The sequence below is a fragment of the Lepisma saccharinum genome, chromosome 1, assembly GCF_977018435.1.
Source record: "Lepisma saccharinum chromosome 1, izLepSacc3.1, whole genome shotgun sequence".
NCBI lineage: Eukaryota > Metazoa > Arthropoda > Insecta > Zygentoma > Lepismatidae > Lepisma > Lepisma saccharinum.
In genome coordinates this window covers 92,377,842-92,404,945 of record NC_139229.1, presented here as the reverse complement: position 1 = coordinate 92,404,945, position 27,104 = coordinate 92,377,842, and the positions used below count along the sequence as shown (strand labels likewise).

At 35.8% G+C, this 27,104-nt stretch overlaps 2 protein-coding genes across 8 annotated transcripts in view; one reads left to right on the top strand and one right to left on the bottom strand.

Annotated features, from left to right (window-relative positions):
• Nucleotides 1–22,197, top strand: part of Nt5b (5' nucleotidase B) — an 87,122-nt gene extending 64,925 nt beyond the window's left edge. For all 6 annotated transcript variants that reach the window (XM_083134633.1, XM_083134632.1, XM_083134631.1 and 3 more), the window contains 10 exons: nucleotides 2,090–2,207; nucleotides 4,006–4,101; nucleotides 4,618–4,764; nucleotides 7,712–7,805; nucleotides 9,503–9,685; nucleotides 12,921–13,095; nucleotides 14,525–14,747; nucleotides 15,671–15,908; nucleotides 18,106–18,219; nucleotides 19,418–22,197. In XM_083134633.1, the coding sequence (XP_082990759.1) occupies nucleotides 2,090–2,207; nucleotides 4,006–4,101; nucleotides 4,618–4,764; nucleotides 7,712–7,805; nucleotides 9,503–9,685; nucleotides 12,921–13,095; nucleotides 14,525–14,747; nucleotides 15,671–15,908; nucleotides 18,106–18,219; nucleotides 19,418–19,552 (1,523 nt within the window). In that variant the 3' untranslated portion in view covers nucleotides 19,553–22,197. The remainder of the gene's footprint in view (nucleotides 1–2,089; nucleotides 2,208–4,005; nucleotides 4,102–4,617; nucleotides 4,765–7,711; nucleotides 7,806–9,502; nucleotides 9,686–12,920; nucleotides 13,096–14,524; nucleotides 14,748–15,670; nucleotides 15,909–18,105; nucleotides 18,220–19,417) is intronic.
• Nucleotides 22,198–22,852: 655 nt separating this feature from the next.
• The window catches only part of LOC145997763 (protein FRA10AC1 homolog), a 120,087-nt gene continuing 115,835 nt past the window's right edge, over nucleotides 22,853–27,104 (bottom strand). The window contains exon 6 of one of the 2 annotated variants that reach the window (XM_083134640.1): nucleotides 22,853–25,224. In XM_083134640.1, the coding sequence (XP_082990766.1) occupies nucleotides 24,902–25,224 (323 nt within the window). In that variant the 3' untranslated portion in view covers nucleotides 22,853–24,901. The remainder of the gene's footprint in view (nucleotides 25,225–27,104) is intronic. The other variant, XM_083134639.1, reaches the window with a different exon arrangement.

Genomic DNA, 27,104 nt, shown 5'->3' with positions numbered 1-27,104 from the left:
CAGGATATCGCGAGGCGAGCACATGGAACGTTTATGACTTTGTCATAAAAACTTGGTGAGTTTTCTAACATTTTGCATAAAATTGCATGTATCTATCTTTATTACGTAAAATACAGTGCTTGTTTGTAACACCGACAATCATTTACGAAAACCCTGTATAATAGGAGACTGAACCTGCAGCAAATCATTCATCATTAGATTACTTGACTGGCCTAAATGAATAGCTTAGCACAGTTATTTAACTACATAAATCAGGGGTAGAATAATACAGGGTGCATGGCCACCATGGCACCTTAAAATTTTCACCTGACACCTGAATTTTCAAATTCAGTCTAAAAAAATATATATATATTTTTAAATGTCGAGTTTGCTTATGGTCATTTTCATTACTTTTTTTTTTAAAAAAAAATGACGAGTACAGTGTGTGTTTTTTAAAAATGTTTTCTGTATCATAGATCAATAAATCAGAATTATGCCATAAACATGCCATTATAAATTTTTAAACTGTTGCTAGACAAATTTTAAAATTTGCTGCGATATGGTAGTCAGCCATACATTAGAATGTATTGCATAGTTATTCATGCTGTTACTGGTAGAGCCTTTTTTAGGAAGGCCACCCCAATGCAAGGATTAATTACTTTTAATCCTACCTTGTATTAAATAATAAATTAAATGTTTTAAGTTCATATTCAAAATGTGTTTCTTTATGTTAGTTGGATTTGTGGCTTTCGTAGTCCATATTTGAAAGAAGAAGAAAAGGCTGGCTTCTGAGAAAAAGGACAACTGAATTATTTCAAGTTTTTTTTTTACCCCTGATATAAATAACAATCATATAATGTTGTGTATTTGTCTTTTGTTGTCAGCATATCTCCCACAATGGATGATATGTGAACCTTGTTCCAATCTCCTGAAAACCCACTTGAGTGGCTTAATATAGAGCTAGCAGATAACAGATGGTAAAATGTAAATAATTTTAATTGAAAGGTTTGTCACCTCACTGTCTAGAACTGAGCAGTATTTCATTTAGAGTGACACCATTAGTTATTTTCTGATACTGTTGTCAAACAGATGGCTTAATTATATTCCATTTGACAACATACAAAGTTTCCCAAAGATAAGTTATTTCACAGCTGGTTATCTGTCTGAAAGCAGATCTTGACTGGATTCATAATGGTACATTGATCCAAAGTTAATTCTTCAAGAAATTGATCTTTACCAGTCTTTTTCTAACACAATGCTAATTAACTGATAGCAGACCATATCTAACTTTGAAAGTAAAACCTATATTCTTTTCCGAAGATAAAATAAAGGTGAAAACTCTTGGTCAAGGATGTTTTGCACTGGCTAACACAAGAAATGTGCATAGATAGTCATGGCCACTAAACAGTAGATGTTTTGAAATTACATTTTGGGAGATTTAGAAGTTCTGCATTTCTGAAGGATTGATTAGATTGTTTAAAATAACACTCTAGCCAGATTGGCAAGGCCAGCCTAGGGATCTTGTCTCAAATATTGGAATTATAAAAGGCTGAAATCCAAGTGACGAATTGTACAAATTAAGGGGAAAGATAGAAAAATAATAACACACACATAAATAGGTATATACATGAAAAGTATTCATCCAAAAAATCACCCAATCAAGAGTAGATGTACTCAGTGTTCCAGCATTACTTTTCATTCTCTACTTTAAACAAAACAAACAACCTCACTTGGCATCAATTTACAGTGGCTTTTTTTTTTTTACAATTCCTAGTAAGTTTGCAATAATACACTGTTCAATTACTTCAAGGTAATGTATTGAAAAAGCATAGAATAATAGAATAGTATTAACTTATTCATACACTTGTATATGAAGCTTCCCTGGTGGTGTGGTGCTGTTGCTTTATCCTGGGTTCAATCCCCAGAGGAGGCATTAATGGTTCAGATCCCACTTTAAACTCTAAGTCCACTCCAGTTTAGCCTGATTTGAAATGCACTTTGACTCTCATATAAATCCCTCATAAATTAATTTGCAATATATACATTACAATTAAGAAAAAAATCTGGACTAGCAGATAGTTTTGTAAAAATGTTTAAATATCTCTTCCAGAGTACAAATCTCCTGAGTATGAAACTTTGGGATTCAACTTAGTAAAAGACAGACTGGTGTCTCTAGGTTATCCACAAGAAATTATGGAATTTGAGTATGATCCATCATTCCCAGTAAGGTAAGTTGAGAATTGCTTAAAAACACTTAAAAATTATGGGACTTGAACCTGTTACTATTGTTCCTAATTGCTTGAGTTTGTTATGAAAAATCTGAAACATTTCAAAATTCACACGTGATAAAGGTGAAACATCAAATGTAAATAATTTAACTTAACTCCACACCCATGACTGCTCCTAAATTGTGTGTGGAGTGAGGTGAACACTGATAGGCAGGGAAACTGTACGTATAGTCATGTGAGAACCAAAGAGACGTAACTCAATTTATCAAATTTGCAGGAGAGAGGAAACAATATATTCTTAGGAATATGCCTGACTCTTTAGAAAGAGTCAGTAAATTGGAGATACTTGACTCCACATTACTGCTTAGGATTAGAAGTGGAGATACGTTGAGCTTACTCCAAACAGAGCCATTCAGAGCAGTTTATTTAAACATTTTTTGGAGTAAACTTTCCTCTGGTTCTCACGTGATGAAATAGTTCCATTATTTCATATAGTTCAGGGGACAGTTGTATGTGAAAGGTCGATTCTAAGTTATTGTACTTCTGAACATTTAGCATTTGCTGTATTGGAATTTGCAAATTTTGTTAATTTCATTTTTTTATTTACCTAATTGACCAAGGTAGAAAAGAAAAGCTGAATTTCCACCAATAATTCTTTATCACGAATAGATGGTTGATTTAATTTTTTCATGAAGAAGTATAACAGTTGGGCTGAAAAGTTCGTAGGCTAACATAGTAAAAAATATTTTTTTGACAAAATTCGATTTTATTATTCAATATAGTTGCCTTCGAGGGCGATACAACGATTATAGCGGTCATACAATTTTTCGATGCCATTTTTATAGTATGATTTCTCTTTAGCCTCAAAATAGGCCTCAGTTTCGGCGATTACCTCTTCATCAGTGCTAAATTTCTTTCCAGCGAGCATTCTTTTAAGGTCTGCAAACTGGAAAAAGTCACTGGGGGCCAGATCTGGAGAATATGGTGGATGGGGAAGCAATTTTATTACGGTTGAATATCGCTAAACATTGCTCCGAATCATCAAAACGTTGTTGCTTTTGATCGATTGTGAGCATGCGCGGCACCCATTTTGCACACAGCTTTTGCATGTTCAAATATTCATTAACAATATGTCCAACACGTTCCTTTGATATTTTTAAAGTCTCAGCTATCTCGATCAACTTCACTTTACGATCATTTAAAATTATTTTCTGGACTTTTTTGATGTTTTCGTCGGTAACAGCCTCTTTGGGGCGTCCACTGCATGCATCGTCTTCGATGCTCATTTCGCCTCGTTTAAATTTAGCAAACCACTTCTCAACGGTTGATTTTCCTGGTGCAGAGTCCGAATAATGTTTATCAAGCCAAGCCTTGGCTTCAACAGTATTTTTTTTAGCCAAAAAGCAATGCTTTATTAACACACAAAATTCTTTTTTATCCATTTTTTCACAATAACAAAAGCTGCTTCACTCACAATGCTATATCTCACGAACTAATTATCCGGCAGCTGTGAAATTTATACACGTATCTTTTGAAGGTTAGTACTAAGTAAAAATCACATGGATTTAATTCTAGTAACGCCATCTATGAGTCAGCCTACGAACTTTTCAGCCCAACTGTTATATTATTAGTATTGTAAAATGAATTATATCAGTGATATCTTCTGAAATGTGCTGGAAAATGTATGGAGGAGATACTGGTGTTTCTTTTAATATAAATAGCTCTGAATGTGTAATATAATGTTCATTACTGTTAGAAACATTTGTTCAAAGCATCTGACATTACTTATCTTTTGCAGAGGTTTGTGGTTTGATACATTATATGGCAATTTGATGAAAGTAGATGCGTATGGAAATATTTTGGTGTGTGTCCACGGTTTTGAATTTCTCAAACAGTAAGTTAAATGAATTTATTATAATTTTAAATAGCTATACTGTAAGATAAGTTAATGTGCTGGTTTCATAGACAAATTATATTAGAGGAAAATGTATGATGATATATTTTTCTACTTGCATTTTCAGTATGTCATGAAACCTTACATTTTTCACTGTTCATAATTTTAATTAGTAGCTTTAGTGATCACTGATCTGTATATGTGTACAATGAAATCATTGAATTGTTTCATCCTTGCTGTAATGTAATGTCCAGTTTTGTAAGAAATCACAAAATTAATAGTTTTTAATTTCTTGTGTGAATAATTTTGTCCTTACGTGTCCTGGGTGTCACTCGGTTTTTGACCCAGGTAAGAATATTTTAGTTCCCGTATAACCCATGTAAGGCAGGTGTAAAATAGCCTAAGTGGTGACACACCCACAATTTGGGGGGGGGGAGAATTTATATCCCATGTTCATAATTGTTGTTCTTGCCACCCTTTGTCTTTTTTATAACTTATTTTTCTGTGTTATTACAGCTCACAGGTGTATGAATTATATCCAAATAAGTTCCTACAGTTGGATGAATCTCGTGTCTATGTCCAGAACACATTGTTCAATCTGCCGGAAACCTACCTTCTGGCCTGCCTGATCGACTTCTTCACAAATTCTCCTCAATATACAAGGTAAGTGTTGGGAATTAACATTGGAACATAGTGACAAGCTCTCCAAAATATGCAATAACCTCATGAGAACTTGTACCTACTCTTACTTGTACCTACTCTTTATAGAAGACTATAATCACGATCATTACAGTTTAACCATTATAGTTTTTATGGTTTGAAGCAAATAATTATAACTCAAATATTGGATTAGTATTTACCAACAATGCCTTATTGCTAATTGCCAAGAATTTTATTGATCTGATATTTCCAGTGGCTGCGGTGGCTCAGTCGGTAACGCATCTGACTACCATGCTAAAGGTCCTGGGTTTGATCCCCGGCCGGTTCAAATCCGGAAACTTTTCTAACGTTGGAAGCAGCCCCGGTGCCCACCCAGTGTCGAATAACATGGGTACCTGGGGGAAACCGTGGGGCATTACCCTCACACCCCCTATACGCTTTCATGGCGTAGTGCATGCACAGGGGAGCACTTTACCTTTTTTTTTACCTTTTGATATTTCCATAATTAGTTTTAAAACAAATTGTGTGTGTGTGTGTGTCTCTCTCTCTCTCTCTCTCTCTCTCTCTCTCTCTCTCTCTCTCTCTCTCTCTCTCTCTCTCTCTCTCTCTCTCTCTCCTCTCTCCCTCTCCCTCTCTCTCCCTCTCCCTCTCTCTCCCTCTCTCTCTCCCCCTCCCTCTCCCCCCCCCCCTGGCCCTTCATTCATCCACCCACTTCTGAAGTTTCCCTACAAATTTACCTCAGCATCCATACAGGATTTATGGATATGTGTGTGTGGAAAATTTTACCTTATTGTTGCGACCACTAAATTCATTGTTGTTCAAGACCTGTGTCTGTGGTACAAGAGATGCTATACTGGCCTACCTTGCAAATTCTCCGGAAAAGATCTCATTCCAAATATTTTCACATGCAAATGCTCAATTATATCCATTTCCTTTAACTTCAGTAAACACAGCAATAGCACAACTACTAACACTTAAACAAATAAAACATTTTCGAATCGTCAATAGGAATACCAAGCACTACACAAAGCCACCTTCCACACACATTCAATTCCTCGTGCCAATCTCCTGTTGTCCTCCTGCTTGACTCAGAATGAAAATCCCTATGGATACTTTAAATTCCCCTTTCCCAGTTTTAAATTCCCTGCGATGCGAGAGGTTCTCCAAGTTGGAATCATTGCGTTTGTTCTTTATATATATTTTACATTCATACATCTTTCAGCTTTATGATCGCTATTAAGAATGCCCAAAACAGCGATTAAAATGAGACTAATACAATCGCGGATCTTTCCTATACTAGACTACTGTGATGTAATTTACGAACCAAATCTATCCTTTTGAAACAAAACAAAAAGTTCAGAAAATCCAAAATTCATTTTTCAGTTTCGTGTGCCATATAATAAAATATGATCACATCCTCCCAACCCTAAATGCAAACAAAATGTTGAAATTGGTCAGATGCTGAAAATTACATCGTGTTGCTTTATTCATAATCTTTTACAAACAAAAACACCTAAAACCTATTCCAGAAATTAAAATTCAGAAGGGAAATACATGATTATAAAACAAGGGGAAAATGAAAACTTGAGCTTCCAAAGCACAAACTTGTGCTTTTCGAATCATCATTCACATATTCAGCTGCAAGAGCGTGGAATGAAGTTCCTCTTTCCATGACGTCCCTCACTAATCGCAACAACTTCAAAGACAAACTGAAAACTCTATTGTTAAATGAACAATATCTGTGCTCCAGCGTTCACGAATAAGAGATCTCAATTCTGAACCAACTTCCTAAAACAAGTCTTCTCATTTCGCTTCTTTACTTTTTTCCTTACATGTTGCCAACCCTTGACTATATTTTGTCCTTTCTCGTGTATTAAGAATATTTATATATTTTTATATAATCTTAATTTGCATTAGTCATGAACTATATGACAGCAAGCACAATTGTGTCTATTAGTTTGTGTATCCTTTGTGTATTTTTCTTTAAATCTTTTTCCCTTATTTTCAGTGTGTAAACGAGCCTTTGTTCTCACTTTTGTATTTGTTCCTTTTGTCTTTATTTTTCTTCCTTTTTTTTTGTTTGTTATTTGTACAAACATTTAGTATGTAGTATATGTATCCATTGGAATTAGATGGCAGAACAGCCGGAGGCTGAACTTTGCCATTCAATAAAGGATAATTGAATTCCTCAATTTAAAATTTTCCTTATTATACATTCAATCTTGATGGTCCCAACATAGCAAAATGTTATCAAATTTTCCTCGATTGTAGATTTTCCTGCATTTTAAGTTTTTTTCAGCTCAGTCCCCTGAAAAACGTAAAATCTAGATTCCATTGTATTGGTAAAAATTTTGCTTGCACGTTCATAATAATTATTAATATCTGTAGCACATATTTCATCAAGTATAAAAAAATGCTGCGGTACCTCAGTCATTAGGGCATCTGACTACCAAGCGAGAGACCCAGGTTAGATTTCCAGCAGGGGAGAACCGGGATTTTTTCCACCTGTTCAAGTGGCTCCGCCACCCACCCAGCATCATATAAAGTGGGTACCTGGAGGAAACTCTGGGGGGTAAAGGCAGCCAGGGGCATGGTGCTGATCACATCACCCCCACCTTCAGCCGTGATCAAGAAATTGTGGCCTTCATGCCATGGTGCATAGCACAGGAGAGCACTTTACCTTTTTTTTATTAATTGTGCTCAAAATTTCAATATGAAATATCTGTATATATTAATGTGTGCACTACAAAACCACTATTTCTTTATTTTTATTGGTGGTGGTGGTGTGGATAAATTTATTTTGCAATAAAAATTTCTTGAGTAATTTAATTTTGCATGATATTTAATATACACTTCTAGAGTATATATAAAAGATCACTCATCTACTTCATCTTGTTTCTTCTTGTTTTATCATCATTGCACCATAAATGGTTGTAATTTAAAATTTCAGGACGAAAACTGGAATCAAGGGTGGTGATCTCTTTATGTCTTTCAAATCCATTTTCCAAGATGTAAGAAATGCAGTGGACTGGGTGCATATACAGGTAAGCATGGAAATGGAATTGTATTTAGGTATGTTTGGCAAGTTGATTATTTTATTGTGCCACCTGCTGTCCTCTGTGGCAGAATGGTTAACACAGCATGGTATGATGCCAAGGGTCCTTGGTTCGCAATTAGCTAAAAAATTACAAAAAAGAGAAGTAAAATAAACCAAACCAATCTATCAATCTATATTGTGTCACCATAGAAGACTGTGTGCTGATTCATGTATTATTTCAGCAGGAAAGGAGTGTTTACAAAAGCCTTGTACATGAAAGCAAAACTTGAAAATTTTCTCATTGTTGTGTTTCAGATACTTTTTTAATAATAAACCCGGTAAGTTGTTTACTCTATTATGATACGAGGGTCACTGTTTATATTTTGAGCCTAACAATGAAAAAACAGGAATTTGGCATTGAAAACTGCTTTATTGTTGTTCGAAGTATTCTGCTTTATGGTCAATACACTTTTGCATTCTTTCGAATCATTTGTCAAAGCAGTTTTTCCAATCTTCTTGAGACACCTCCATAATATGGTATTTGAACGCATCAACGGCATCTTCCGCCGACGAAAATCGTTGTCCACGCAATTTATTCTTGACATTCGGGAACAAGAAGAAGTCATTGGGTGCCAAATCAGGACTGTACGGCGGATGGCCCATCAATTCGATTTTTTGACTGTTCATAAAGTCGGTTGTTAGACGAGATGTGTGACAGCTGGCACTGTCTTGATGAATGATCCGACGGCGTTTGTTCGTTTTCCGTATTTGACCGAAGACCTCTGGCAAACAAATTGTTGTGTACCATTCAGAGTTGACTGTTCTACGTTCCTCTAAAGGCACAGTTGCCACATGACCAGTTTTCCGAAAAAACAGGCGACCATTTGTTTCGATGTGCTTCGAGCGCGAACAACTTTTGTTGGATTGGGTTCATCTTGAAACACCCATACAGTCGACTGCTGTTTACGTTCCGGCTCATATGCATATATCCATGATTCGTCACCTGTTACAATCTTATATACGTCTTTTGAAGCACCACGATTGTATTTATTGAGCATTTGTTTGCACCAATTGACGCGAGCGTCTTTTTGAGTTTTTGTCAAATTGTGTGGGATCCAACAAGAACATACCTTTCTCACAGCTAAATGATCATGTAATATTTTATATATGCTGGTGGAACTAATGCCTATGGTTGCCTCAATCTCACAGTATGCAGTATTAGGTATGCGATGTATTAGGTTTTGCACAGCATCAATGTTTTCTTGAACAACAACTGATTTTGGACGACCTTCGCGAATCTCATCGGTGAGCGAATGGCAGCCACGATTAAATTCGTTACACCAGCGTTTCACAGTGGCAAAGGATGGGGCTTCATCGCCAAATGTGGAAGTAAGTTGATCGATGCACTCTTGTCTTGATAATCCACGTCGAAAATCGTAAAAAATCATCGTACGAAAATGTTCAGGAGTTAATTCCATTTTATTGTTGTCGCGCAATCTCCAAGGCAACATAAACAACACAAGTCAAGGTATTGACAAAACATTTGAAGTACGTTATGGTCAATAATGCCAGTCGATTCCGTGCAAACGTCAAATCGCGCCTAACTTCAATCAGTGTTGCCAAGGCTCAAAATATAAATAGTGACCCTCGTACATACTGTATGTTGATGTTATATGGTTTATCTTACATATAATCTTTCATTAGGGTGATCTGAAAGACAAAACCATAGAAAAGATGGACTATTACATAAAGAAGGATGAGAGGCTGGGAATGATTCTCAGCAGGATTCGAGAGAGTGGAGCTAAAGTGTTTCTTCTCACAAACAGTGACTATCGTTTCACTGACAAAATCATGACTTATCTCTTTGATTTTCCTCATGGTGCAAAGGTAAGTGCTTATCTTTTTACTCAGTGTGAGGTGACCATAAAATGATATTATGTTTGCCATGTTCGCATCCCTACCTCACCCCTCTTCCTGCCAAAATTGCAACCTGTGTCCCGGTTCATGGTCGAAAACGTTGACACATCTTTTCTCCCTTCTCATCTATAAGCAGCCAGCCCCGTATGGTCACTGCAGAGAGCGAAAGGGGAGGAGGAAAAGTAAAGAAGGTGAGAGAGAATCTCACACTCTCTCCCTCTCTTTCTCTAATCTCTCTCTCTTCTTTATCCGGTGGCGAAGTGGAGAGAGAGAGAGAGAGAGAGAGAGAGAGAGAGAGAGAGAGAGAGAGAGAGAGAGAGAGAGAGAGAGAGAGAGAGAGAGAGAGAGAGAGAGAGAGAGAGAGAGAGAGAGAGAGAGAGAGAGAGAGAGAGAGAGAGAGAGAGAGAGAGAGAGAGAGAGAGAGAGAGAGAGAGAGAGAGAGAGAGAGAGAGAGAGAGAGAGAGAGAGAGAGAGAGAGAGAGAGAGAGAGAGAGAGAGAGAGAGAGAGAGAGAGAGAGAGAGAGAGAGAGAGAGAGAGAGAGAGGAAACCGGACAAAGGGAGTGTGGAGCTGCACCATGCTTCGCCCCGGAGAGAGAAGAGAGAAAGAAACAAAGAGAGAGATAGAAAGAGAAACACTCTCTTTCTTTCCTCCTCACGAAAACATTTTCTGTCCCGACCATTTGCTAACCACTCATCTATCTTTCTCTTCCCTCCAAAGAGAAAATGATAATTTCCTTTCCTATGAGTTCAATCTCTCTCTCCCTTTCTTCCCCCTCTCACTGCCTCTTTCCCTTTTTCCTCCCTTCTTTCTTTCTTTCTCTCTCTCTCTCTCTCTCTCTCTCTCTCTCTCTCCTCTCCCCCCTTCCCCCCATGCTCTCTTTCTTTCTCTCTCTCTCTCTCTCTCTCTCTCTCTCTCTCTCCCCCCTTCCCCCCATGCCAGGGGGAGTATAGAAAGATGGAGATTTCATTTTCTCTTATTCGGTTCGGGCATGGGTGGTCTCCATTCTCCTTCCACCCAGCGACATGTATACGAGGGATGAGGGAGAGATGAAGACAAGAACGTTAAAAATCAAAGGGACTGAACCTTTCGTCACTTTCGCAAAATGCTCAAAGAGAGCAAGGAAAGAATCTCCACATGCACCATCCTCACCCTGTCCTGTTTTAGGGGTGGGGGTGAGAGTGGTAAGACCCTTGACAACTCCTAACTAGCCCTCCTTTTTCAGTATGTAATACACCCTAGATTTATGATAGTGGTTTTCTCTCGGATTGGGGAAACAAAGGACATTTTACTTTGGTGAACACATGAATCTGTAGCTACATACATTTGTGCTAAACAAAAATGTCCAAATTTCAGTACAAAAATGAACTGAACGTCAGTTTTAAATTTGGCATATATAATCACATTTTTGTGATTACGGAAAATCAAAACTAAACGTAACTCCCTAGTGCAACAACCTGTTGATGGCCACTGCCTGGCAATCTTTTATTATTATTATTATTAATAATCATCACAATACTAATAACTGGGTGAAGTGTCAGTCTGCTGTTTTCTGGCCCTTGCCCTTGCCTGTACCTTTACAAATTCATGTATGGTGTGCATCCTTCTCAAGGTCTGACTTAGTGAATAATTTTGTCAAGGTGAGTTTCATGAAGGTACGAAGAAAACATGCAGGTCAGCAGTGTGAACTTTCTCTATTCTCCAAAAATGCAGAGTTTTATGAAAGTTACTTTTTACGTGCGAGTTAACTTTTCACTTAGATCAATAACGGAATGACTTCTAGCATTCTTAAATAGGAATTGTAGCTTTCCTGGTGACGTGATTCAAACAAGTATTCTTGGGTTACCAGCCAGGTTAAATTGGGAGTTGGCTTCCAATGTTTCGAGGGCATACATTGCTCATTCACATTCCCTGAAGATGAGAGCAATGTTGGAAAACTCCAATTTAACCTGGCTGGTAACCCGAGAACACTTGTTTGATTCTAGTATTCTTCTTTAACACTTCGCAGACTGACATGAAAATAGTGTTTGTCCATGTAGACTGGAGTGAATTGCTGTTTTTCAAGAAATCACAGAAAAAATATGTTTTTAATTGTTGTTATTCACCAAACATTTTTGAACTCTACAAAATTTCCTTTTTCCTCAGATATATAATGTTAAAATTTATATATTTTTCTCACTTTTGTGAATGATTTTCTGTAAGTTTTTTTTAAAATTAAAAGTAAAACCTTATAAGTTTTTGAAAGCATAGTTTCATGTAGAAATAATCAATGAAAAAACACTAAATACACCATTTCCTCTTCAGAATTGAAATTGACAACAAATTCAAAATTCGAAGTGGAATCCTTCACAATGTAATCTGCATTTAAATCGTTTAGTGCCATTCCCAAGCACATAAACAAAAGCTCAATGTAAGTCGACAGATGAACAAATAAAACTCGGCAGCAACAAAAAAAAAAACGATTCACAGACATCGTCTAGTTGTTGGAATTTGAAACAAGTAGTTACATTATCCATGCACAAGAGACCCAGTGTGAATATAGTACGTTCTTATATCACAATATGAAAGTATAGTGAAGGGCAGGTTATGCCCATCATCCATCTTATTGGATAATTCATCCAGAATGAGTTAAAGGAAAAAATATACAGAAATATACACGGGGTGTGGCAGAAATAACACCCTTGTACAATTGATTGTAACTTTTGCTAAGTCTTTTGAAATAATTGCAGATGTTTAAGTACAGTTAGATAAATTACAGTTCGGCAATACCACATGAACATAATTATGAAATATGTACATAGTTTACATATTATCTAGCAAGCATTGTGACGTAATTCTTGGCTAATATCAGACATTCCGTCCTGAATTGTGTCCTGCAAATCAGTAGTGGTTCCGAGTTTGATCTTTTACACAAGATCTTAAAGGGCACAATAAAAAAAGAAGTAAGGTGGCATTGGATTAGGCAATCGAGGTGGCCACTCAACTATTTGGGCCATTTAACCTTAGGAAATCTGGAAAACAAAGATTACTAACTCAATACGCCAGTTACAATTAAAACATCTCGACAGTATTCACTTATAATCCACTGGTAAGGAAAGGGCATTTCTTCTGCTACACCCTGTATTCTAATTAACTCAACAAACATGCAGTGCATGTGTAATCTTTTAAAGCATTGTGTGATAAAGTGTTTGCAATTCTTCTTTCAGGCTGATGAACCCCATAGGAACTGGAAAACTTATTTTGATTATATTGTGGTAGATGCAAGGAAGCCTTTGTTCTTTGGCGAAGGGACTATCCTGCGCCAAGTAGACTCAAGCACAGGTGCCCTTAGAATAGGTACTCACATGGGACCACTTCAGAAGGACCAAGTTTATTCGGGTGGTAAGTAATTATGCAGAATCACTGGTAATGAACTAATACAGGCACTTCAAATTAATAATGTAACAGGCACTTCCCACTGTACTTTTTTTTTAAAAGCCATGTGGCTGACATTTCATACTATATCAAGGAGGAGCCGTGGTGGTCAAGTCGGTAGGTCGTTTGACTGCCATGTGGGAGGCCTGGGTTCGATTCTTGTGCTGGGTGATTCAAGGTGTGAGTTGTCCATCCATGTCTCTGCATGGAGTGGCTCTGAGATTCAACCAGCCTGTAATAAATGGGTAGTGGGGAGAGGGGTAAAGCCAACTGGAGCTGATCACATCACAACCCCTTTACCATGGAAGGTACTGAAATGTTACTGAAAGAATTAATATAGTGCTCGTTAAATGTCATTTAAATGCTTTTATTAATTACAAATGTACAAATAGTGCATGTAATTAGTAATAATAATACAAATGATAACTTTTAAGTGAAAAATAGCATTAATGATTTGAAACATTAACTTCCATTTGTATAATATTTTGAAGAAACAATTCACATGTGACATGAGACTGTTCATTTATTATCGAAAGACATGTTGATTTTTTGTAGTAGCAAGTATAATTACTATTACATTGTTTGTTGAAGTATACAGTCCTGGGATGCTCAATTATTGCATTTAAATATAACAATGTGTCCTAAACATTGTTGTTTGGAATCATCATCTCTGTTCACAAAATTGTCAAATGGTGCCAAGTGCCTTGAGTATTGAAGTTTTGATTTTGCATCTGAAAGTTGAAGTCCAGAAAGAGGCATTGTTTCTTCAAAGTCACAATTACATAAGGAAGTAGAATGTACAGAGGTAGAAAAGTACAGGATTCCCGATCACCGTAGCGCCTAAAACTTTTCACCTGGTGAATAAATTTTAAAATTCATGTCTAAAAAAAAATGTTTTTTTAATATTTCAAACTCGTGGAAATTTTCATGACCTTTTTTTCAAATAATGAGTACATGTGTGTTTTTTAATGCGTGTGTGTTTTCTGTATCACGTGTATCATTAAATCAGAATTTTTACACTGTTCCTAGTTGAATTTTAAAATATGCAGAATATAGTCTAGTCGACTGTATATTGGAATGTATTGCATAGTTATTCATGCTGTACAAGTTGAGCCTGCCACAAGAATGAATTACTTTTAACCAAATATTGTATTAATTAATAAATTAAATGTTTTAAGATCACATTTCATAGCTTACCTTAGTTAAGCTATGTTGTATTTATGACTTTCTTAGCCATTATTTGCACCAAAAAAAAAAAATGCTGTGTCTTGAAGTATTTTTAGTGTTGTCTACCGCTGAGAATATATACAATATATAATAATATAAGAAATTGAACAAGTCCATGTACATGAATTGAACACTACTGCCAATATTTTTTCCATTGTCTTCCATGTAGGTTCCTGTGATGTTTTTACGGAACTAATTGGAGCAAAGGGAAAGGATGTCCTGTACATAGGTGATCATATTTTTGGAGATATTCTCAAGTCGAAGAAGATCCGAGGGTGGCGAACATTCCTAGTTGTACCTGAACTGGTTCAGGAACTCCATGTGTGGACCGACAAGTGCCAACTCTTTGCAGAACTCCAAAGTTTGGACATTATGCTTGGGGAAATGTATAAGTAAGTACTTACATGTGTTAATGTACTAAGTTTTGTAAGCAGTGTGGATAAAGCACTATGAACAAAGTATTATAACTTTGTGAAGAACTGGCCCTCGTGGCAGAGTGGTTAGCACATTGTGCTATGATGCCAGGGGTCCCAGGTTCGAATCCCGGCATGGCCATGGGTCTTTGTGAGTGTCCATTCATCAATGTCATCATATTATCACTCATCCCCCATCTTCGCAATTAGCCAAAAGTGGCAGAAAAGTGAAGTAAAATAAACCAAATCAATCAATCACATGTCAACCTCTCTTGCACGTAATACACCCTGGACAAGCATTTTGAAGGCTGAGGCTATGCAATTGTGATGTGTCGCCCATTTGTGCTTGCGATTGTCCCTATATCCATCTCATTGTATCACCATTCATCCCCATTGTTGTGATTAACCAAAAGTGGCAGAAAATAAGGGTGGCTACTCGCCAGGAATTCCTTGAATTCCAGGAATTATGCATGAATTTTTATCCGTATACGTTAAAAATTGCATCTTTTATTAATCGTACAATTTTTTGTAGATTTGTAAATCCTGTAACATTTGTGACTTGTGCTTGTGGATATATTTGTAGTCTTGAGTATGTGAAATGACACCTTAAATAAAATATTTTAAATATATATGTCATTAATTATATTAGAATTGTTGATTACATTGGAATTACACAGACCCTTTACATTGTTTATATATTTGTGTGTGGGTGCTGAGAGGCGGTAAGTAATATGTAAGATTGAAATGGAGAAAACATCTGCTTGTACACTTGAATTTTTGTAAAGTTCACCTTCAAAACCGGGGAATTATAATTAATAATAATGCTTTGATTGAATTTATTAATATATCATGCTTCCATGTGAGAGATGATTCTCATTTATTTGTTTGTTGTGGCTTTCTAGGAACCTAGACAGCAGCACAATGGAGAAGCCGGATATTTCTAAACTTCGCAATTCCATAAGGGAGGTGACCCATAAAATGGACTTGGCGTATGGGATGATGGGAAGTTTATTCCGTAGTGGGTCTCGGCAGACATTTTTCTCATCTCAGGTTGTGCGTTACGCCGATCTTTATGCAGCAACCTTTTTGAATTTAATCTACTATCCCTTCAGTTACATGTTCAGAGCACCTGCCATGCTGGTAAGTAGAACTTATATTCTATTCAGAAAGAAAGTTCCGTTAGACTTGTCACAAATTTATTGTGGTCTGAATCCTTACACTGTCTCTAGTCAATTGTCATCACAAACTTTTGTAGACTTAATTAAAGCATCTGCTGCCTGCATACTTCTGTACTTAATTTTTTAGTTTGTCATCATCTTCAAGAACGTGCAAGGAATTTTTCAAATGAAGAAAAGTGCTGAAAGTGACTGTGTTCAAAGTCTGGGCTGTAAAATGATTGGTTCTAAATGACATGATGGTTGGCAAATGTCTTCGATGAGGGTCTACAAAAGCTTATGTCCCAGTGTGACAAGTTCATCTTTCCATCATCACTGTCATGATTAGCCTAAAGAGGAAAAGATAAAACAATGCAAAATCATAAAAATTCAAGTATAAGATTCTGAATGGTGTTTTTCATTGTTGTGCACTTAAAACTATAAATCTAGTCAGCATTGGCTTGCCCTTCTACATAAAGTGGATTGTTTCATTGAGGACAGGTTATCATTCAGTGGATATAACCATATCAATTTAATGGTAAAAACTGCTGATAATTTTCCCAAGTACTTTTGCCTTTTTAAAAACTTATTACATTATGTATTCAATAAAATATATTCTTGTTGAAAATGGCAAGTGATTTTATATTGGTCTATTTGGAGCCAGTAGAAAGGTCTCACAATTGTGTGGGTGTGTTTTGGCAGGGAATCCTCACCCTGCTCACACATTCGCAACTTGTACTTCCGTAGCTAATTCATACTGAAATTAGAGTTTAAAGTAGAATTCACCAGTAATTGCAGGCGAAAATTTTGAAAGCTTCAAGTTTTGAACAGGAACCATGTTATTCCTATGTCCAGCACTGTAACATCAAATGCTCTACAGTATTGGCCAAATTATTGGACTCAGTGTAAAAAAGAAGCACATTTCCTTGTTTTAAAGTGTTTTAACTAAATATATTTGACGATTCTTATACTTTTTATGGGGTTAAACTGTTTGTCTGCTTCCATATAATCTTTGTTTCCCACATTCCTTTCTTTTACTGTGTCTCAAGAATATATGGCAGCACAATTGTTTACATATTCACAAAAAATGCCTGGAACAATACATACATTGTTTACCATGTTATTTATGCTATTTTTTGGTTACAACAAAGGAAATAATATTAATTCTGGTTGTTGTAAGAGTGTTCTTTATTTGTATCTTTGGAGCAAGGCGTAATTTCATAAACCACGTGGTTTAAAAGTTTAGAAAAAAAGAGTGAAATGTAATTGTACACAATGATGAAAATGGGCTCAAGGAACCAAGGTTACTTGCAGTGTGTATAACAAAACATTAAATCTGTCAAATTTCTCTACATAAAGTGAGTTAATCTGTGTTTGGTTTTTCAACTAATAAGACCAATAATATGACCAATACTGTAGAACCCGGTGGAGGCACATAATGTTTCGGATCCCACTTTTACTGTAGGTCCAGTCCCGATTAGCCTTACTGTGCATAAAGTGGACTTAAAAAACTCAATGAATCAATCCATCAAATGCTCTAGACCCATATTTGATTGCTGATCAATGCACAATTTTCGCAAGTTTTCTGTCACTTGCGTGAAGTTTTCCATGTGCCCAAATGTATTTTTAATACCTGTTTCAGTTTTTCTGCTGTATGATAATTGTTGTTTTTTCTTATTTGTCACAAATCTGTAAGTTTAATATTAATTTTGACCAAAAATGAGACAATAGTAGTGTCTGATAGTACAGAAATGTATTTTTGAAAGTATAGTAAAAATTATCAGACACTTTCAATGTAGAGGTACCTTCCACTTTTTTTAAAAAAGTCCACTTTATGCACAGAAAGGCTAGTCAAGACTGGAACTACAGTTTAAAGTGTGGTTTGAACCACTATGTGCACTATGTATCAAACCTGGGACCCCATGATTACATGGTGAGGATGTTACCACTGTTCCATCAAGGAGGCAATCTTTTTTATCTTGATTATGGGGTACAATGTGTCTGAAACATTGAGAGCCAATTGAAGCTTTTTATTGTGGTGTGTCGCATCTTACTTTTATTTCAGACAAGTCTATGTACTTTTCAGGTTGAGCCATTTTTCTACATTCGTTATCAAAAGTTGTGTGAAACTGTGTACTCGAATGCTTTAATCACAGTGACCCATAATAAATTAATTATTACAGATGCCTCATGAATCCACAGTGGCTCATGAACAGAGGTTCGTGATAGATGCTCCAATGATCTCGAGGTCAAAAACTTTCTCAATGCTGGATTCAGATGCTGTGGACAATAAACGAGTAAGTACACATCTCATTAACTTTGCTTATTTGCATTGTTAGATGACAATGGTTTAGAACAGCCGAATGCTATGAAGAAAAAGGACCATGTAGGCCCCAAGTGGGAAACCTGGATTTGATTCCCAGACAGGGTGATATCTAGAATTTAACTTCTCCTTGCATGAGCTTCTCATCCAGCCTATGAAACTTCTAAAACCAGGGTCATTGTTACAGGCAAAAAAGCAGTTACTCATAGATATCGCAGATCACACCATGTCCTCTAACAGACATGGAGAAAATAAAATAAAAATGTAGCAATGGGAAAGTATGAACATACACAACCAAAAACAGGAATATGAATGAAATATTTTAATGTTATTTATTAATCTTGGAGGTAGGGCATCTGACTGCCGTGTTGGAGACCTGGGTTCGATTCCAGCCTTGTCCTTGCATAGAGCGGCTCTGCAGTTCACAAGCTTCAAATGGGTACCTGGGGCATAAAGGTGGCTGGAGCATAGTGCTGATCACATCACCTGCAAAATGCCTGATATCAAGAATGTGTGGGCTCTACCACCGTATACCCTAAATGTGCCTTCATGGCACAGTGCCATATGTGTGAACTTTACGTACCTACCTACTATTAATCTTATAATTCAATGAGAAGTATGGGCTTGTTTGCTTTTGCATTAAACTCATTGCATGGGCTCATTTACTTTTGTGTTTAGCTGCAAACTTATCCACACGAAAGAAAAAGCATGGATGCTAAAAATATTCTCAATCAACAAACTGGAGAGAGGACTATCTACCCCCCCCCCCCCCCCCCGAGTGGCAGGGGTCAAATCTACATGTATTGCTGGGGAAATGATTGTATGGGACAGAATCACACGTAAAACCCACACGTTAAACCCAATGTAATTATGTTTCACTACAGTTGTATCCATTTTATTAGCACTTTTTGTACCTTTATAAGTGTTTAATTGTGGAATAGTATGATTATCTGTGGACTAGTGTTATATATTGTGCCGTTTATTCCATGAGAAAGGTCTGAATTAGAATTTAAAGAAAAAATATAATCATGGAGTGAATTTATCTTAAAAGACTTGAAACTTTGCATATTATTATTGTAACAGCATAAGAAATTGTGGATTTGTTGAGCGATAATGATATTTAATGTCATCACAGAACATGCCAAATAGTAGTTCCTTTTCCTCTCTTGCAGCACCTCTTCGAGCGCTCGCAGAGCTTAGTCCCACACGCAAGGCCTGAGGCACCCCGGCGACTGACGCACACGCACGATGAGGACTATTCTGATGAGGAAAGTGATGAAAGGTCTATTGAGGAGAAAGTCGACTGAGATGGAAGCTCTCCATTGGTCGGAATTTAACGCTGCATGACAACTATGACAAGTATTTCTTCTTTCGAACGGTAGCATTTGATTTTGATCCACAGAAAAAAAAAATGATTATAATTTGTGATCTGATACTACAATATATCCAGCCAGCAACATGCAAATTAATATATATTTTTTCCTACTAGTAATCATTCCTGCAAAGCATGCTTGATCTTTTTTCAAGTGGAGTGATTAGTATTTTTAATTTTTGTTTTTCTTAGGGAAAATCTAACTACAAGTATTAAAAAAAACGGCACAAGTAGTAACATTACTCGTAACTGTGCTGTGAGTGTTGCCAGGTCATTGATCAGCTCAAAAAAAAAAATCTTTAATATATTCGGAATCATGTAAATATTATATATAAATTTTAAAGAAAGTGTATGTGTTTTGTTAACAGATTTTCTTATGTGTGAATTTTAGAAGTGACAGTTTTTGTGTAATCGGTATTTGTATGACATTAAATTACTTGTATGTAGTGATTTTTTTTCCTAAATAATTTTATGAAGTTTTGTTCATTAGTGCCATAGTTTTCTTTCAAGGAAATAGATATAATCAGATGAGTTCCTTATAATTTAATTGATAGGTGCTGTTCCATGATGCCAAGTATTGTTACTTTTACGTATTTCGAGAATGTGTTTCTTCTCCTCACTGCAGTGAAACATTTGAGTATGCATGTTTTCATGCATATATGCTAGGAGCTACAAAAATTATATACTATACATGAAAATGTAATATTATGGTTCCACTGTATCTATATTATGTAAATTTTGCACATTACCAAGAAAGTGCTGGAAAAAGGTACAATGTGTTGGTATGTTAAATGTAACAAGTGCAAGTATGATGAGATTAACAGCAATACCTATTAAAGAAATGCTCACAGTCACTGTGTTACAAAGTAGATGGAAAATGTATTATTAATAGGAATTCCATTTTTTTCACTTTTGTATGTGAACCTTTCTTTTTATAACATACTCAGTTACACTAAAGTGTGACACTAATATGTGATTGAAAATGTGTTTACAAAGCTTTTTGGACTGTTTCAGTATAAGGAATAGCAGAACTCAGCATTCATTAAAGAAATATCTTGTGGTGTTAAAATATTACAAAAAAAATGGATGGCATGCAAATGACCAGGATGTAAACAGGTTTGAAGTTGAGGTTAGCATGGGATGCTGGGTTTGAGATCGATCCCTGGTAAACTGACAATTTTCACCAAATTTTTAGTAAGTTATCTTGATTTACATATTTCAACTCAAAAAGCTAGGCATATTCTTTTTTGAAAAAATGCCCTTGGGTTACCAGTCACTGACTAAATTCCTAGTCCCATTCCTAAATTCTTAAAACCATGCTATCAGTTTTTTTTTAAAACAAAACTTGTAACTGTACGTTAAGTGTATATATCCTACACACACACAAAACTTTTTTTTTAAATTTAATATTAAGCTGAAAAAATTTTTAAATTTAATAATAAGCTGAAAAAATACAGAAACTTAGCGCTAACTGATGATACCAAATATTGTCGGGAGAAACTATTTTATCCTTCTCCACAACCAACCTGTGAACTGGAGGTGTTAGCATGTTGTGCCTCAAGCTGATTAAGGATTCAAAGATTATAATTTTCAACTTGCTGGAATGCACATGATTTTTCAAGGACATTGATAGAATAGATTTGAGCATTGATAGAATAATTTGGTTTTCTAAGGAAGATACAAATACTCACAAATCATATTTTAAACCACGTAAAGAGATTTCCAGGTCATGACTAATCTTGTAGTTAAATACATTATGCTAATAGAAGTTTGATAATAATATACAGATGTTTTACAACTTATCAGCTTTTATAGAAAAGTAATAATACTGAAATATATTTAAAACCATACTGTAGTTTGCTATGCCTTATAATAAAAATAATGGGTTAGCATGTCCTCAGGCAAACTTAAACTTGTCTATGATAAAAAATTATAAAACTATTAAGTATGCATATTTGAAAGTAAGGTTTGGAAAATAAATAGTTGTCCATTGGTGACAATAGCAATTATTTTGCAAGTGTAAGGAAATATATCTATCTTTTACTACACATTGTGTAATAGTATTTTTTTTATATTGAATGAGAAAGTGTACATTTAAAAAATAGAGAAAACATATGCTTACAAATAGGCTTAAGTACATGGAAAACATTTTCCAATGGGTATTATTGCCACTAATATATCTTTAGATGAATATGCACCATTGAACAGCAACCTTCAATAATTAGAAATAAAATTGCTACTGAAATCAGTAGTTGCACTTTTAAAGTTTCTGGTAATTACTAATAGAATTCTAAATATACATAAAAATATTACAAATTTGAAAAAAAATGGCACAATAATAAGCTTGCTCGCTCTCAAACATATATGCTTATCTGAAACTAGTGTAGCTTTAAGCTACATATTCACTCAAAACAAATCAAGTAATTCCTTTGTATGTATGAAAAGTGACTTCTTAATTCTGATATCTTTATTTTATTTATGTGTTAATAGAGGTGCATGTGTAAAAAGCTGGAATGTGATATTGGAAAGTGTTCTATTTTGTAGGAAAGCTCAAAATTATTAAATGTTAATTGAAGCATCTACCTGTATATGTATATTTACTCCCCTAAAATGGGATAACTATGTACAGCAGCAGAAAGTCTGTTTGCAGTTAGTTACCAGGATGGAATTATAATGGTCAGTCAGTGGAATATCTCTTAATATCTCAACATGTGGGTGCAGCGGCTCCACAAAACTCCTGCCACTGGAAGGGGTTCCATTGTCGCCTGGTAGATGGCCTATGAGCCATGTGAAATGCAGAGGTGCAGGGACTTGCTGTCTGGCATATCATGGGAGACCAGTAAGGAAGAGGAGTGAGCAATGGTGTGTTTCACGGTGGCGGAAGGTGCCAAGTATGCGAGACATTCACCATCAAATGACTGCAGTGTATGGGGAGCATTGTTTATCTCTGTCGCAGATGGAGTGGAGTTGATCTTCCTTTGCGAAAACTCGACTCCACCCGCGGCAGAGATAAGCAATGTTCCCCATACACTGCAGTCATTCGATGGTGAATGTCTTGTATACTAGCACCTTCCGCCACCAGGAAACACAGGACTGCTCACTGCCCTTCCTTACTGGCCTCCATAATATGCCGGACGGCAACACCCCAGCACTTCTGCACTTCACACGGCTCATACCTGCGACGTGACTGCCATCTACTGGGCGACAATAGAACCCCCTTCCATTGGCAGGAGTTTCATTATATAAGAGGTGGCCTGTTTTCAGCTGACTGACCATTATGTGCATGTGATGAACTGTTTAGTAATACGGTATGCGCCAAAATATTCAGTACTGAAACTCACGCACCTCGAACGCGCATTTGTCGATGGGGCATAGCTCCAGCTGCTTGTGTTCTCAGTAGTGAAAAGAAAGTTGTAAACTCGCTAATAGTGTGTATGTTAGTGTTTCTTTCAGGATAAATAAACTCCCAGATGGCAACAATGTAATGTTTGTCTTTTAATTTTAGTACTATATATTTTGGCGCATACTGTATAACTAGCATTTTATTAGTGCACGTCGTGAGACACTAATTTAAATAATTACCTTCATCCAATTGAGAATACAGAATATCCAAATTTTATACATAAAAGGTGAGAACTGTATAGGAAAACACTTTTAGATGACAAAAAATTTTATTCCAACAAAACAATACCCTGTTTGTGCCTTCCTTATTATGAGAATCATCTCATGTTGATTTTGGTCCTGACAAAAACTGAACACCCAAGGGCAAAAGTAACAGCAGGCAAATTGTTCATCAGCATTTTCATTAGATCTATTTTCAACTATATGACTATCATGAATTGAAATAAAAATATCAGCAAGCTGAGTGCAACATCAAGTTCTTATCAATGCAATAACATTCCTTAAAACAAAACAAGATATAGAATAACTATTGAATGAAAATAGTGATGGAGAATTTGCCCACTATTAACTTTGCCATTGGCTGTACAGTGAAACCTGATCGAGTCTGCTGTTGCCTACCTATTGGTCTGTGAAAATGCACAAAGTTTTGCTGGTTGTAAAAACTGCTGGACTTAAATATAAACATTTATGTGCACATAATTGTAGAGTGCCTTCATTTGGTTCACTAGAATGTGTCCCATGCAGCAGCTGGAAACACACTGCTCACTGACTAAATTAAATATGTATCCCCTCACCTCGAGCCCATGTCCAAGCTGAGGTATCATCTAGTTTCTCTTTGGTAAGCATAGCACAAAACAACTACGATTGTTTAAGGTCCACAAACCCTTAAATTCTAATGGTTGCTATTGGGTTCCGTAACAGGGCCAGAACCTTCTTTTTCTCTCAATTTAAATTCGTGTATTGTTTCATTTCATTACCAAACTTGGACTGCATTTAAAATTATCCGTAAAAAAAGGTTTAAAGATAAAAAGGGTTTTCATGATCCATAACCCATTTACGCTTGCTGATATTCTCTCCCAGACTGAAATTGAATTTATTTACAATTCCTGGACCTTTAACAATCCTGTCAGCAACATGTTATGAATAACAGATCCATGACGTTGGAACATGGCACATCTGTCCGACATCGATGCTAGTATTTGCTATCATACCAGCTGATGTGTCATGTTGAAGGATTTATATTCGCTTCTGTGTAGTTTGCTAAGGTTCTAAGTAACGTGTGGCTGTACAAGGACAAAATTTCCATCTTCTGTGACAAAACTACTTTACTTATAAATACAAAATAAATAATTGAAATAAATCTATGTACTTGAGTTGAGGGAACACATATATCCAACCAAATGATGGCACTCTTCTCCCACAATTGAATGTTCACAAAATTATCAACATGTAGCAGGAAATGGTCTGTAAAAAGTCAGTGAAATTATTCAAACAATATTTACATTATAAACATCTTTCATCTACCACAATACAATAGTTTCGATGCAATTTTGCATCAAGAATAGTAAATAGAAATGTATATAGCAAATGCCAATCAATTTGCACAAGCATGGTGGTCGGTACAAAAACTATGAAGAATCCAAAAAGTACCTATTCCTTTTTTCACACTACTTACGCTCAAGAAAGAAACATCTAACTTGGCAAATGTGTTAATAATTCTGATATGCCAACGTTGCACACTTTGAACATCCAAATTATTGCACAAAAAATTCAAACTCAATGCTGCAAAAGAACATTGAATACTTTCATGAAACCTCACGCTAGTTTCATTACAAAATGAACTTTGATGGACATCAATGAAAGAGTAACTTACAAGAAACAATCACAGGAACAGATCCTCAAGATATTGTTCAAATTCATCTTCTCGAGACTTCTCTTCCAACTGCCCTGCCTGCTTCCACATGCTTCGTTCTTCATCTTCGTCAACAGGTTCTTTCTTGATTTCCACCGTGTCTATACTCGAGCTCACTGGAATGTCTTCAGAGGATTCGGAAGTAGCTTGTGCCACTTCACTACCACTGTCTTGTCTCGGTTTCTTGTTACTGTCTCCATCCTCCACACTTTTTCTACGTTTCTTTGATCCTTTTGTCACTTCCTTCTTCTTATGGTGGTAGTTCAGTTTATATGAACATTCTGGGCATAATCCTACAATTAAGCAAAGGAAAACAATGCATTAACTAAAAATATATGAATGTCTGAAAAACCATAATGGTATAAGTAACATTTTGTGTATTCCAATAATTTGATTTTTGATTTGATTTGATTTAGTTTATTTTACTTCGCGTTTTGTGCCTCTTGGCTAATTTGCGAAGATGGGGATGAGTGATGAAATGATGAAATTGATGAATGGACATTCACAAACAACCAAGACCGACCGGGATTTGAACCCGGGACCCTTGGCATCGTAGCGCGATGTGCTAACCACTCTGCCACAGGGTTGGGCATGTATTCCAATAAAATGCAGTTTCCAATTATAGTTTAGTGTAATTCATTTAATATAATAAATTGCACCTCTCTCTTTAATTATAATTAAAGTTACCACTGGTGTTTGTTTATTAATTCAATTTACTATATAAACTAACTAACTAACTCTCTAGCCTTCATAAACCCGAAGGTTCATGGCTGCAGCAACATAGGCCTTCCATCCCTAACGATTTCCTTTAGGTCCATCTCAACGTTGTCCCTCCATATTTGTCTTGGCCATCCTACAGGTCTCTTACCATCAGGTTTCCCAACAAGAATCCTGTAAACTCCTCTTTCCTCCCATTCGTGCCACATGGCCTGCCCACCTAAGTCTTCTTGATTTAATTATTCTAATAATATCTGGACATGAATACAAATTATGTAGCCTTCTCCACTCACCTGTCTCCTCATCCCTTTTAGGTCCAAATATTTTCCTAAGGATCTTATTTTCAAATACTCTCAATTTAGACCTCGTTTTTATGTTCCTCTTTCAATGTAAGGGGCCAAGTTTCACACCCATATAATACTACAGGCAAAATTACTGTTTTGTATATTTTAACTTTTAGTTCCTTAGATATTAATCGAGAAGACAATAGTTTATGGAGAGAGAAGTAACATGCATTTCCTGAATTAAGCCTACTTTTTATTTCCTCTTTAATATAATTTTCATTTGTTAATATTACTCCTAAGTATTTGAATTTGGAAACTGGTTCAAACGAGTTGTTATCAATAATTAGATTTTGATTATTACCTAACACTTGGTTTCAGCCTGTAAGCATATATTTAGTTTTCTCTTTGTTAACTTCCAAACTATCTCTTCAGCAGTTTTGAAAAATATTTTAGCATTATTCTTAATTGTATTTATATCATCCCCTAATAAGTTTACATCATCTGCATATGCTAACAACTGAGCCACACCATTTAATTTTAGTCCTTTGTTAGTTTCTTTTACCTTCCTAACGGCATATTCTAAGGCAAAATTAAAGAGCAATGGAGATAATGCATCTCCTTGTTTTAACCCATCATGAATTGAAAATTTGTCACACACATTAATACCCACACGAATTTTACTTTCTGTTTCACTGGTGTATACTTTTATCATACCAACAAGCTTCTTAGGTATTCCAAACTCTACTAATATATTATATAATTTATCTCTTTTGACCGAATCATATGCTTTTTTGAAATCAATGAATAGCTGATGGACATTTTGATTATATTCCCATTTTTTTTCAAGTGTCTGTCTAATGTGAAAAATTTACTATATTTGGTAAAATGATTATCTGGGATAACAATATTTATAGCTGGGGTTTGGGCTAATTTTGGAAATTGCAGTCCAAAATTTTATATGAACTATAAAGCTAAAATTAATGAAACCGATACGAGCATATCATCCCCTAATTAAAATAGCAAACAACACCTTAGTAGATCTACCAGCATCATTAAATATCTCCTACTGATGAAATTTGGATCACTGTTATGGATATGTATTTCAATTCAAATTTTAACAGGGTTATTCCTAGCAATACACATTTTAATGCTTATTTAAATTTATGATCTGC